This window comes from Otolemur garnettii, unplaced genomic scaffold, assembly GCF_000181295.1.
Source record: "Otolemur garnettii isolate 467f Iridium unplaced genomic scaffold, OtoGar3 scaffold00037, whole genome shotgun sequence".
Lineage (NCBI taxonomy): Eukaryota > Metazoa > Chordata > Mammalia > Primates > Galagidae > Otolemur > Otolemur garnettii.
Genome location: NW_003852432.1, coordinates 7,681,611 through 7,696,632, shown reverse-complemented (window position 1 = coordinate 7,696,632; position 15,022 = coordinate 7,681,611). Strand labels below are relative to the sequence as shown.

At 37.1% G+C, this 15,022-nt stretch overlaps 1 protein-coding gene across 2 annotated transcripts in view; it reads right to left on the bottom strand.

Annotated features, from left to right (window-relative positions):
* The window catches only part of TSPAN12 (tetraspanin 12), an 83,532-nt gene that overhangs the window by 15,097 nt on the left and 53,413 nt on the right, over positions 1 to 15,022 (bottom strand). For both annotated transcript variants that reach the window (XM_003789788.3, XM_023513224.1), the window contains one exon: positions 12,561 to 12,704. In XM_003789788.3, the coding sequence (XP_003789836.1) occupies positions 12,561 to 12,704 (144 nt within the window). The remainder of the gene's footprint in view (positions 1 to 12,560; positions 12,705 to 15,022) is intronic.

The following is a 15,022-nucleotide window of genomic DNA, read 5'->3' as shown; positions in this document are numbered from 1 at the left end:
GTAGTTTACAGTAGGGTTCACGACCTAGACCCCTTGCGTGTGTAGTTTACAGTAGGGTTCACGACCTAGACCCCTTGCGTGTGTAGTTTACAGTAGAGTTGACGCTCCTATGAGAATCTAATATTGCTGCTGATCTGACCGGAGGTGGAGTGCAGGTGGTGATGCCAGGCATGAAGTTTCCCTCTCACCTACTGCTCACCTCCTGCTGTGCAGCCCAGTTGCTAACAGGCCCCAGGCCAGTACTGATCCACAGCGTAGGGGCTGGGGACTGTCTGTCTAAAGGAAAAGTATCCCAAAGGCATAGAGCTTGTGAAGGACAAGTCCAGACCTTACCTAAATCTTTGGGAATACTACTTATCCAAATACAAAACCAAGAAATGTGTGCCTAGAAATAATTTTACTTGACTTTCTGTCCTTCTGTGTTTTACATTTTGAGTTGGTCTATTTGAAGTACGGCCTGTTGTGAGTCTGTTTACTTCCATTTATTTTTCTTAAGGTAGCATACAGAGAGGCAAAATGCCATTTCAGTCCTTTTGAGGGGACGTTTATGCTTCATTTCCAATCTGAGAGAGTAAGCACTGTCAGCTCTTCCCTCCAACTGTGGCTCTTCGTGCTTTAAGGTTGGAATCCCAAGAAATATTGAAAAATGCATATAAAATATTGAAAACAATTTCAGCAGTCTCACTCTTCCCTTGAAGCTCATCCAAGAAGAGCCCAGGTCTGTGAGAAGGAGGGTGGAGGTCCCAGCTTTATAAAGATTTATTTTCTACATAACTCCTCTATTTTATTTTTTATTTCTGTTCTTCTTCTTCAGGTAAGTCTAGACATAGCACTTTAGTCACTGATATGATGGGAAACTTAGCAGGCAAGAGAGAAAGAGTCACAGTACAGACCTGTATTTTACGAATTCTGAGTCTGCCATTTTTTCTGAGGCCAAGTCTTCTGCCTACCATTTAGAGATTGTAGTCACCCAGACAATTCCAAAGAAAGGGAAGCAGGTAGGCAGTAATCATGGGCCCTCACTCCCAAGGGTAGGTCTTTCACTATGTACTTCCCAGACCAAAAATACTCTTCCCCAGGTCTTAGCTGGGCTGACTCTTTCTCATCTACCGGTTGCAGTTAAATATCACCTCCTAAGAAGCACACTCCTAACAACCTCTCCTCAGTTACTCCCTCATCAACAAGGCCTTTCTCTAGTACATTGTACTGTTTCGAGTCTTCAAAGCGCTTGCCACCACCTGAAATTATTTTTCATTGCATTTTTTCTTGTTAAATGTCTGTATCCCTAACTAGAATAAAAATCATATGAGAGGAGAGAGATTTTTGTCTACAACATTCTCCACGATATCCCCAGCATTTAGAATAGCATATGGAATCTAGTAGGTAATCACAGAACATTCAAATGAATGAATATGATGGAACCAAAGTGAGGGTCAGAGATGCTTTCATCTGAGATTTTTAAACCTACAGTTTTATACAAGTGTGTAGCTTACTACAGATATTTGAGGAGCTGTGTGCCAAACCTAATACCTCTGACGGGAATGTTTCTAAAATGTGTAATTTTTGCTATATTTCTGCTTTGTCATTTTTCACAGGTTTCAAATTTGTCATAAAATATTATTGGGTCAGGGACCATACAGGCCACCAGATGGTGGAGAATGATTTATTTCCTTGATTTCAGACTACTGAAGAAAGACTGCAGAAAGAAATCCAGTTCTTATCTCAGAGCTTACAGAATATGAAAGATAAAAGGAACCTTGAAGTTCATTGAGTCCAGATTCATTTTTAATTTAAAAATCCATTCTACACCACCAATGACATGGTTATCTGACCTCGACTTTAATATTTTTAGTGATGAGACACTCATTATTTTACAAGATAACCTGTCTCACACAATTGGACAGATTTTGATGAGCAAAGCCTTCCTTCTATTGATTCAAAATTTCCTTCCTGTAACTTCTGGCCCATGAAGCAACAATGAATAAGTTTAGTTCCTGCTCTGAATTATGAACTTTGAAACATTTGAAGACATCTAAACTACCTTCACTCCAGTGCTTTGAACTTCAAAATAAACATCCCAAATACCTCTAGCTATTACTCACTCGTTTCTCCTTCTAAATATCTCTTCTTCCTACTGTATGGTCTCTGGACACACTGCAATTAGGAAACATATGTTCTCTAGGGCAAAGTGAAATTAAGTCTTATTTTTAATTATGAATGTAATTGTGCTTATGCCATAAACTACTAAATGATCCCCTTTTGTAAATTAACTATGCATATAATTATGTACTATATCATTACCAATATCAGCATCTGTTATTAATTGTAAAATGCAAAAGCAGATGACTCTAATATAATGAACCTTCTCAGCCAGAAGTCTGTGTCTAAGCAATGTTTCTTCACTGACAGTGGCAGTTTACTCTTGAAAATCTGTTGATGAAAATATGAAAAAACTTTCAAAATAACCTGGGTAATCAGTTCGCACATGCACAATTGTATGGCTCCTTTCAAACTTAATATTCTTGAATCAAGCAATTATAGACATCCTGAAAGTAAAGCAATCCATTATAAATTAGTCATCTTAGAGAAAAATAATAGAAGACTAAATATCAGAAATGAATTGTGGGCCTAATAGCTAACCAGAGTCACCAGCTGCCATAGCATCTCAGTCAGAAGGAGAAAAGAAAAAATGAGCAAACAGATAAACATAGATCGGGTGTTGTTCTGAGGGAAGGGTGCCAGAACCTTCAGGAAACTCCATGGGAAGAAGTTGCAGAGCAGAACACAAAGGAACAAGGTATTAGCAGAGATCAACCCCGAGAGGCGTGGAGTCCAGTGAGAAGGGCAGAGGGAGCGGTGTGTTTCTCCCTCCCTTATATCCTGAGAGTCAGCAAATTCTGAGCTGCTAGAAAGACCTTCTGCCCACATAAGTCTAGAAGTTGCTGCTGCCAGTGAGCTGGGAACTTCTTGTGGACAGAGCACCAGGCTCTGAGTGAGGCTGCTAGGCACGTGTCATCTCCATAGAGCTGAGCTGACACACCAGACACCATATTGCTACTCATTGTGCACCCAGGGGGCTCAAACTCCTCAGAGATCATCTTGTTCATTCCCACACAGACATTTCCCACTCCTGCCCAGACTGTAGGAACCAAAGGAGTTAAGTGTGGTTCTAAAGCGATCAGTTGATTCCAGTACCTGAACATTCTGGGACGGCAGCCACCCAGACAAAGAGGCAGACATGTCCAGAGTGCCAGCTTTCCTCAATCTAGACTCTTTTCTCCTCTTTTTTCCTCCACTCATGGCTGATGAGGGAGGCAATTAAGCCTCCATGCCAAAGGTTACACAGGAAGTGGGCCTGATACCTTTCCTCTACCAGTTATTCAGAGGGCTGAGTGGTGCTCCAACTGTAAACTCCCTGCCTGCTGGTCCTCCCTAGTGCTACTTCCCCAGCAACTCCATCAGAATGGACATGCCCCAAGACAGAGGGACATCAAACCTTCTTGGGTACCCTGTGGGCAACTCAGAACCAGCACACCTCTCTCTAGCATTGTCAGGGATTCATTTTCAGGTACCTGGGAACAGGACCACAGACCAGATCCCATATCCCCAAGTCTTGATTGCATTGCTTGGGGGCACAGAGGGGAGATTTGGGAATTAGTCTCAGAGGGGAGGGCATCATGTAGGCAGAACAAGGGGGAGAATGTAGTGTGGGTCTGCCCAAAGCATGCTCAAGGAGCACTCCTCACCCCACAAGAGGGCCATGCTGTCAGCTCAGGCTAGGATCCTGGGCCCACCACCTCCCAGCCTACGTTACCATTGTGAGGGAAAGGAGCAAGGCCTGCTCCAGCATGCCAGATTGTGAATCTCAGAAGGCACTGCATCCACAGGCAGACTTTCTCATTGGGTGAGGCCACTTCAGCCCTTCCCTGGCAACATTGCCTAGAAAATGGGAACAGATTTTGACCCTTGGTGAAACAGAAATGTTGCCATCTTTGGTAGAACCTGACAGCAAACTCACCCAACCTAGCCCTGCCTAGATGCACTCCTCTACCCACCTCTGATGTGATAGAGAATAAGGACTTATCTGAAGTCCCAAGGCCCTGCCCATGACCTGGAACAATCAAGTGCTTTGCCTGAGGGACTAGAGCCAGTCACAGTACCTTAAAAGAATACTCTAGCTTGTTCCTTCTGTTAAGCACCATCTACTGACAGGGGGTCAATTTTCCTACATCCTTTGTAGTATTTACTGACTCAGTCTTACAGAGTGTGGTTGAGTATCACCCAAAGCACCACCTACTTTCTCAGAGATTAAACCAAAAATAAGAAGAAACAGCTGTTCTAGATGAGAAGAAATCAGTGAAAGGATTCCAGAAACAAAAAACTAGAGTGAAAGAATACCCCCAAAAGAAAACAATAACTGTGTAGCAATGAAAACCAACCAAAATAAGAATATTTAAATGACTGATAAAGAATGTCAAATATGGATGGCAAGGAATCTCAATAAAATACAAGATAAAACAGAGGCCAACACAAAGAAACCACAAAAACAATGCAGGAAATGAATGAAAAATTCACTACAGAGATGAAATTATTAAAAAAATTAAGCAGAACTTCTGAAAACAAAAAATTCATTCAAGGAAATATAAAACATAGTGTGAAAAGGTTTTAAGAATGACATGAAGGCTATGTTAACCAGTTTGATGAAAATATTTCAGATTGTATATAGAACCAGCACACTATACCCCATGACTGCATTAATGTACACAGCTAAATCAACGTACATGATTTATTTTAAAAAACAAAGGCTAGATAACAGGTAAAAGAAAGACTCTTGGATCTAGAAGACAACACCTTTCAATTAACTGGTCAGTCAAAGAGAAAGAACAAAGAAATAAGAGAAACAAAGCATGCCTACAAGAAATATGGGATTATGGAAAGAATCATAAACAACCCTGAGAGTTAAGAAGAAAAGGGATGTTTTCCACAAAGGCTGGGAAATCTATTTGTGGGAATACGTGAGAAAAACTTCGTAAGGTCTTACCAGAAATCTGGACATTCGGGTTCTTGAAGTTCAATGGACTCCTGAGAGAATCATTACCAAGAGCCAATCACCAGCAATATAGTCATCAGATTGGTCAAAGATAACATGAAAGAGGGACTCCTATTAACCATAAGAAGATAAGGCAAAAGGATCAGGTAACTTACAAAAGAAAACCCAACAGACTAACTCTAGACTTCTCAAATGAACCGTATAAACCAGAAGGGACTGGAGGCCTATCTTCAGTTTTCTCAAAGAGAGTAATGACCAACCTAGAATTCTGTATCCTGCTAAAGTAAATTTTTTATGTGACAGATACATAAAAGACTTTCTCAGACAAGCAAATGTTGAGGGGATTGGTGAAGACCACAAATACTCAGATCTGTATTATATACTGATCAGCACAGTAGGTACCAACCAGTGTAAAATAATCCAAATGCTAAAGTTCAATGCCCAGATAGCACAGGGTTTCAAGAGGTAAAACAAAACAATAAAGTTTTACTCAACAGGATGAACAGAAATATTCCACACTTATCAATGTTTTCAATAAATGTGAATGGATTAAAGTCCCCTCTCAAGGGACATAGGCCAGCTGAATGGAAAGAAAAATAGAGGCCAAGTATCTGCCATCTCCCAGAAAGACATCTAATCCACAAGAACTCATTCAGACTCAAGGTAAAGGGATAAAAAAACAATATTTCATGCAAATGCAAACCAAAAGAAATCTGTGGTAGCCATTCTCATATCAGATAACATAAGACTTCAAAGCATCAAATATAAATAAAGACAAAGATGGTCATTATATAATAATAAAGGGAACAATTCAACAAGAAGACATAACAATTCTAAATATTTATGCAGCTATGCACCCAGATTAATAAAGTAAACTCCACTATATCTAAACAAAGTGGTTAACAGCAACACTGTAATAGCTGGGGATTTTAATATCCCACTAACAGAACTGGACAAATTCTTCAAGCATAAATAAATAAAGAAATATAGGACTTAAATGAGACTCTATAGCAAATGAGCCTAACACACATTTACAGAACATGCTACCCCCAAACTATAGAATATACATTCTCCCTATCAACACACAGAACACTCTCTAAAATTGATCACAACTTAGGCCACAAAATTTGTCTCAAAAATTCAAAAAAAATGAAATGATACCATGCATTCTCTCAGACACAATGGAATAAAATTAGATATCCATGCCAACAGAAACAATTCTACACAAAGTTATGTAAGTTAAACAACCTATGCTGAATGATTATTGGGTCAAAGAGGAAAATAAGATGAAATTCTTAGGTTCTTTGAACTAAATGGCAAGGAGGATACATCAAAATCTGTTGGATTCAACCAAAGCAGTCCTAGGAGGAAAATTCATGGCCTTAAATGCCTACATTAAAAAAAAAAAAGAAAGATGACAAATTGACAATCTCATCATCTCTATAAATTATAAAAGAAAGAGTAAGCCAATCCCAATCCTATCAGAAGAAAAAAAATAACTAAGGTCAGAGAAGAACTAAATGAAATTGATAACAGAAGAATTTTACAGATTAATGAAACAAGAAGTTGGTTCTTTGAAAAGATAAAATTTCAGTCCTCTTGCCAGATTAAGCAAAAAGAGAAAAGAAAAGAAATTAATAAGCTCAATCAAAAATTAAAGAGTAGATGTTACAACTGATACCATAGAAATACTAAATATCATCTCTGAATACTATATGAGGTTTCTATGAACATAAACTGGAAAACATTAAAAAAGTGAACAAATTCTTGGAAACACATAACCTCCCAGGCTCAATCAGGAAGAAAGAGAACTCCTAAACAGACCAATAACAAATAAAAAAAAAATTAAAGCAGCAATAAAATATCTTTCAACAGAAAAGTCCCAGACCAAATGGTCTCACAGGCTTCATTTTGCTAGACCTACGAAGAGGAACTGGTACCTATACTGCCGAAATTATTTCATAACATTGAAAAGGAAGGAATCCTCCCCAACTCTTTCTAAAAGCCCTATATCATCTTGAAAGCAAAGTTAGGAAAGGCCATACACACCCACAAAGACAACTACAGGCCAATATCCCTATGAACATAGATGCAAAAATTCTCAGTAAAATTCTAGCTAACTAAATTCAGAAACACATCAAAAAAATAATTCACCACAAATAAGTGTGCTTTATCCCAGAGATACACAAATGGTTCAACATTTGGAAATCAATAAATGTGATTCACTACATAAGAAGAAGGGAAAACAAAGCCCATCTGATTATCTCAATAGGTGCAAAAGAAAGCCTTCAACAAAGTTCAGCACCCTTTTATCATAAGAACTCTAAACAAAATATACATAGATGGAACATACCTAAAAATGATAGAAGCCGTATACAACAAGCTGACAGCAAGCCTCATACTGAATGGGGGTGGGGAGGACTGAAAGCATTCCTGCTTAGATCTGGAGTAGATCTAAGCAGATAGATAAAGTTGTCCACTGTCACCACTTCTGTTCAATATAGTGCTGGAAGTCCAAGCTAGAGCAATCAGACAAGAGAAGGAAATCAGGGTATCCAAAGGGGGACAAAGAGGTCAAACTATCACTCTTTGCCAATGATATGATCTTAAACTATTATAAAACTCCAAAGATTCTTCCAAGAGACTCCTGAAATTGACAAATAAATTTAACAAGGTCTCAGGTTACAAAATCAATGCACACAAATCAATAGCATTCCTATATACCAACAAAAGTCAAGCTGAAAATCAAATCAGAGTCAACACCTTTTACAGTAGTAACAAGGGAAATAAAGTACCCAGGAATGTATTTAATCAAGGAGGTAAAAGAACTCCACAGGAAGAACTATGAGTTACTAGGGAAGGATACCATAGAGAATGTGAACAAATATATATCATGCTCACGAAATGCCAGCATCAACATTGTTAAAATGTCTATACTACCCAGAGTGATCTACAGATTCAATGCAATCCCCATTAAAATACCAATGTCATTATTCACAGATCTAGAAAATATAATTCTATGCTTCATACAGAACTAGAAAAGAGCACAAAAAGCCAAAACAACCTTAGGCAAAAGGATAAATCAGGAGCTATCTTTTATGAGACTTCAAGCTACGAGGCTATAGTAACCAAAACAGCACGGTACTGACACAAGAACAGAGATGTAGAGTATGAATCTGAACAGAAAACCCACATACAAAACCATCCTCATATAGTCATCTGATCCTTGACAGAGCAGGCAATAACATACACCAGGGGAAAGAATGCCTCGTTAATAAATGGTGCTGGAAAATTTGAATAGCTACTTATACAAGACTGAAACAGGATCCTCACCTCTCACCCGTCACTCAGACTCACTCATGAAACTAAAAGAATTCTAAAAGAAAATGTTGGGAAAACTCTTATAGACATTGGCCTAGGCAAAGAATTTATGAAGAAGACCCCAAAGGCAATCACAAATGGCAAAAACAAATGGTACCTGATTAAATTAAAAGTTATGTGCAGCTGGGGAGATAGACAATCAACAGAGCAAATGGACAACCTCAGAATAGAAGAAAATATTTGCAGACCACACATCTGATAAAGGGCTAATAACCAGAATCTACAAATTATTCAAGCAAATTAGCAAGAAAAACATCAAACTACCTCATTAAAAAGTGGGCAAAGGCATGAAAAGAAGTTTTACGAAACAAGATAGACTAATGATAAACATTTTAAAATGCTCAGTGTTTCTAATCATCAGGGAAATACAGATCCAAACCCCCATGAAGTATCACCAAACTCCAATGAGAATGGCTTTTATAAACAAGTCCCCAAACAACAGATGCTGGTGTGGATACAGAGAGAAAGGAACTCTCTCGTATATACTGCTGGTGGGACTGTAAACTAGTACAACCGCTATGGAAAGTCTTACGGAGGTACTTCAAGGAACTAAAAGTAGACCTACCCTTTGATCCAGCAATCCCACTATTGGGCATTACCCAAAATGAGAGGAAAAGTCATTTCATCAAAAAGACACCTTCACTGGCATATCTACTGCAGCAAATCTGTAATTGCAAAGATGTAGAATCAACCCAAGTGCCCATCAGTAACTGAGTAGATTAATAAGTTGTGATATACGTGTACCATGCAGTACCATTCAGCCATTAAATAATAGTGAACTAATACCTTTTGCAACCACATGGATGGAGCTGGAGACCATTCTTCTAAGTGAAGTATCACAAGAATGGAAAAACAAACACATGGACTCACTATTACATTGGAACTAATTGTTCAACACCATGTGCACACTTGGTTGCCAAACTCTACGGAAAGCTGACAGGTGGGAGGGGCAGGAAAAGGGCAAATTCACACCTAACAGATACAATGCACACTATCTGGGTGACGGGCACAGTGTATAACTTTGATGCAAACTGCAAAAGGCATCCCTGTAACCAAAACACTTGTATGCATGTAATACTCTGAAATGTTAAAAAAAAAAAAAAAAAAAAAAGGGAAACATTCAGTCTTTCATCATTAAACATGATTGTTACCTCCAGGATTTTCACAGGTGCCCTTTTAGATTAAAGTTTCCTTCTGTTGCTTATTTAATGAGAGTTTCTGTCATGAACAGATGTTGAATTTTTCCAAATTCTTTTTCCACATCAATTCAGAGGATTATTTTTTCTTTTACCTTGTTAACATGGCCAATTACATTGCTAGATTATTGGATGTTGAACTGACCTTCAGATGAACCCCACTTGGTTAGGCTGTATTACTGTTTAATATAATTATTTAATTTTGATTGCTAATATTTTATTAAAGATTTCTGCCATTTTACAAATATTATGTTGACATTATTTGAACATAGTAAACAATGTTACATAGTAAAATTGAAGAGAATTTGTCTATATTCAGATGCTGTAAGAATGTCTGGTAAATTAGTTCATGTTTTGTCATTTTCATGATAAAAATTAGTTATAATCATTTTGTCAGTATTACTCAGTAAGCAGGTAGAAATTGTTATATTGTGGTGCTGTATGTAGCCAAATAATTTTCCATATCGACTTGCTACTGCCAAAAACTAACAGATAGATTAAATCCACCTTGGAAAAATTGATGTTTCAATTCACATGTCTATAATTATATTTATACTATAATAATCTGCTTTCTTTTAATGTCAAATAGTAACTTATACTGTATTTGAATTTCCACAATTATGTTTGTATCTAACACCATCTCAGAAATATTATGTACTCTTTTCTGTTTTTTGGATTAACAGGACTTATTGCATTTGTTCGTTGACTATTCCTACTACAGACACTAGCCAAGATTCACCCAGTGAACAAAAGGTGTAGCACTACGGAACCTAGAGACACTGACCCAACAAATTTTTGTTCAATAAACTATACTTTGCATATTCCTTTTCAGCCAAAAGTTACAAACCATAATATGTTTAAATGATGGCATCCAAACTCAAATCTTCTCAGTAGTAGTCATTTTTAAGGTTACAAAATTTATTTTGATCATCTTAAAATAAATAACCTGAATTCTTCAGTTGTTCCAATAATTCTTGCAGTAGGTTAGATTATGTCCTCCCCAAATTCACATGTTAAAGTCCTAACAACAGTACTTCAGAAAGTGATCTTATTCGTAAACTGGACTATTGTAGATGTAATTCAGATGAGAACATACTGGAGAAAAGTAAGCCCACCATCCAACATGACGAGTGTTCTTATAAAGTAGGGAAATTTGGAGACATACACAAAGAGAATGCCATGAAGGCACAGATCAAGGTGATATTTCTATAAGACAAGGAATGGGAAAAGTTGTTGGCAAACCATCAGAAGCTAAGGGAGAGAAATGAGATATCATACGTTCTTCTTTGTGGCCCTCAGAAGGAGCAAACTCTGCTGACACCTTGAGCTTGAACTTTCAGCTTCCAAAACCGTGAGATAATGAATTTCTGTTGTTTAAGCCATTCAGTTTGTATTACTCTGTTATAGAAACTCTAGGAAACTAACAGAATTCTGAAACTCTCAAAAACCATTTGACACTTTTCTTTGGGAGATGTCTTCAGAGGCACAGCATTTTATTCTGGCTATCCTTAAGTGTGACATATTCTTGTCCTCTAAGAAGAATTTCTTAAGCAGCCACAAGTTACTGATATCTAAGATATGAATGCAATGGGTCACTTGTATAGGTAATACAGCATTGTTTTAATTAATTAGTTACACATCCAAATAAATTAATTTCTAATAGACATTAGCTGTATGTTTTTACAACCTACTTCAGTTGGTAGTGTAAAAGATATTTTGAGAGAATACTTCTAGGAAAAAATATGTAACTTCCTAAGATAGTCACTGTGAAACATATAAAAACACATGCTTTACAAATCCTGATGTGTTTCATTTTAAATTTGCCTTCTTTATAGCCATAATGTGTGTATGTATGTGCACACACACACATATATATATACATATATATATGAGTTATATTATAAATAGTGTGAACAGTTTCTTTAATGCTAAGCCAGAGGTTTTCAACAGGGCTTTATGATACACTTGACCAGGGATGTATCTGGAGAAAGAGCCAGCTTTTCAGTCTTAGCAGATTCCCTTCTGTTTAGTTTACATTTTGAGTTTCGATTCGAGACCAAGACTGCTCAGTACAACTTTCGGTAATGATGCATTGTCCATTACAGGAGACACAGTCACAAGTGACAGTCGAGTGCTTGAAATGTGGCCAGTGCAACTTAGAGATGAAATTTTAATTCATCCTAACCTCAATTAATTTTTACTTAAATGACCAATTGGCTATTTTAGTGGACACTGTAGTTCTAGAATTTAATTTGAGAAGGGGATTTTGCTGCTCACAAATTTTGAAAATCACTACTAAAAATGATCACATATGATAAGATCCAGAAAACTTCCGCTAAAAAGGAGTATGGGTGATTCTGATCAGTTCTCCCTGAAAGCACAAATATGCAAGTTTCTTGGGCACGGGAGTGATTTTAACCCCACTGAGTACAAAACTAAATAAGCAAACTAAAACTGACCATCACTGATCTTCAGCCAGCAGGGGGCCCTGAAGAGTAGCACCAAGTTGTTTTGGGTTTTTTTCCCCTAAATATACATTGGTCTACGTGGAGGCCTGAAATACACATTCTGCTCAGGAACTCCAAACCTGTGTTTCCTGAATATCCACAGTTACCCACATATGCTACGCCTTTCAGTTTCAAAAGATCCCAAGGAGGTGACAACAGAACTTGGCCCTAGACAATACAGTTCAAAATCCAGTTAATTATACAACATGGTTTTTCCCACTTTCCTTTGTTTCAGTGTTATTCGTCTTCAGATTTTTATATTGACTTTTAGCTTTATCCTAGTCCTCCACACACCAGAGAAAAATATTAAGAATTTTTATATTTAGACATGTAAGGAAAATTTCACTAGCAGATTGTTGATTCTTTATTTAAAAGTTATTATAAGAAAACTTTTATCCACGATAAGTTAACCACTTATGGCCTTACCTCTTGATAAAGGTCACTGAGATCTTCTTGATGGGCCTGTTTGGAACATCCTGGGAATTCCCTAACACAGCAGGAATCTGGAGGCCAGTCCATCTCTGTCATTTCCAACCAATCAGTGAAATACACCACTCCACAGCACTTAAACTGCAAAAGAATCACTGGTCAGGCTCAGAAACTATAAAAATATTTTCTTAATTTATAGGAGACTAAACGTTAGATTTCTCAAATTTTTGTTCCCTGAGCTAAACTCACTTCCATCATCAACTCATGAAATGTGTACATTGGATGCTGCTGACAGAAATGTAGTAAAGGAATACCATGGCCAACCACTGCATAATAAAACAATGCTGAATGAAAATACCTATAACACATAAAACACAAATCAGGCACGATTATGTGTCACTCTCCAACTGTGAGATCCTCTATAAGCGATTACACAGTAACAGATTTAACATACACACCAATAACAGAACAAAGAGGCTGACGTCAGATCTTTATCATTAAACCTCCAGCCACTAACGACTAGTCAATCAATCAGTCAGTCTGTCGCTTAACATGGTCAAATATCAAACCAAAAGTTGGGATAATCTCTGTAGAAAAATGTGTCGACCAAAGCCCACATCACAAAGGCCACCAGACTTGGATTCTTCAACCAGTAAAATGCCCCCAAACTTTGAGAAATAAACATCGGTCTGTCCAATGAATGTTTATTCAATGGAGTGAGATTTTGAAACTATCATTCTATTACAATCTCAGAAGTAATGAACATTTAGCTTGAATAAAGTTGAATTTAAGAAAAACTATAGATTTTTTTTCTTTATTTCACTACTCCAAAAATTAGCAAAATCTTTCTCTACTCAAGGTTTAGAAACACTGTCTAAGGATATACATAGATTATATTCAGCACAACTAACTGATGTAAAATTTTCTGCCTTTCAGTACAGAGGGTTGCTCTTCCCGCTCTAATCAGAAACATGAAATACCGGCAGTCACTGAGAAGAACTTTGCCTGAGAGACTGCTTATTAGGTAGCCCAATAGGGCAAACACTCTTCAAGAGTAACATTGTATCACAAAAATCTCAATCTACCACTATTTTAAAATTGCACTAAAATGAATTTTGAAGAAATCTGAACTTCTCATGCAAAAGGAAGCAAGGAAAATATGAAAATTACTTTTTACTTTTATACTTGCTTAAATATTTAATTTTTAAACAGAAAAACATCATCTTAGGCATATTATAAATGACTTACTGAAAGCTATGACTAATGCTATAATTTGATAAACTTTTTTATATTTAGTATTTTCCTTTTAGTAACTTGCTCTAAAAGTTATGAATATACTATAAACATCACAAATGAAGTCAAATACAATTTGACATCACATATATTCCATAATTAATCAAATATTCTTCAAAAACATATGCTGCATAAAGACTTCACTTTCTAAAAATTATAAACTATTGCATAGCCAAGTAAGTATTTTTAAGTCCTTGTCCTCAGGAAGAATCCATTTGTCTCCCTTCCTAGTGACATAAATCCTTTCTGTGTGGATGACAGAGGGACATTCTTGGAACATTCTAACTCCATCTAGAATGGAACAGCTCATTTACCTGGTTTATCTGGAAACGAGAATATCATATTCAATGCCAAACTTTTTTTATTTTATTAAGTCTGAAAACGTAGTCATCTTTCATTTTCATCAATAGAAGATACTGAATTTGTACCAAAACTTTTCCTAAAAACGCCTTCAAGGAAACCCAATATTATACCAAGACATTCCCAGGGTCTATATCTCCTTGCCATTTTCTTGTTTCCTTTAATATTCCATTATTAGACAGTAACATTTCTGCTAACCTTGTATCAAGCTCTAGAACATACTATCACCATTTCACATACGAATAAATGGAGGCCTTCAATGAGTCAAGTAACTTCCCAGGGTCACAAGCCAGTGTGTGGCAGAGACTATTCCAAAGCCTATGCTCCAATGACTGTGTTAAAATAAATAAGTACATTTTTTTATTTTTTAAAGCTATTTTTTTAAGGTGTTAAATGTCACTGAGGCTTAACCCAGTGTCCACTAGGTTGAGGCAAGTGCACAGAATATCCCTGAATGAGCAGGCAGGAAAAGTACAACCTGATGATGCCATGTCTACTCTATAAGTTATTTGGAAGTCGGTGTCAGGGGCCAAACCGTGTCTCCCGCCAAATTCATATGCTGAAATTCATAACCACCACTACATGAAAATGTGACTGTCTTTGGAGACAGGGTCTTTATAGAGGTCTTTAAGTTAAAATAAAATCATCAAGGTGGGTCTAATCCAATATGAGTGATGTTCTTACAAGAAGAGCAAATCTAAACACAGAGACAGGTAAGAAAGGCAAGAAAAAGACACACGGAGAAAAGCGAATCTGAATAGAGGGACCCAGGGAAGGAAGGCAACGTGAAGACACAGGGAGAAGAG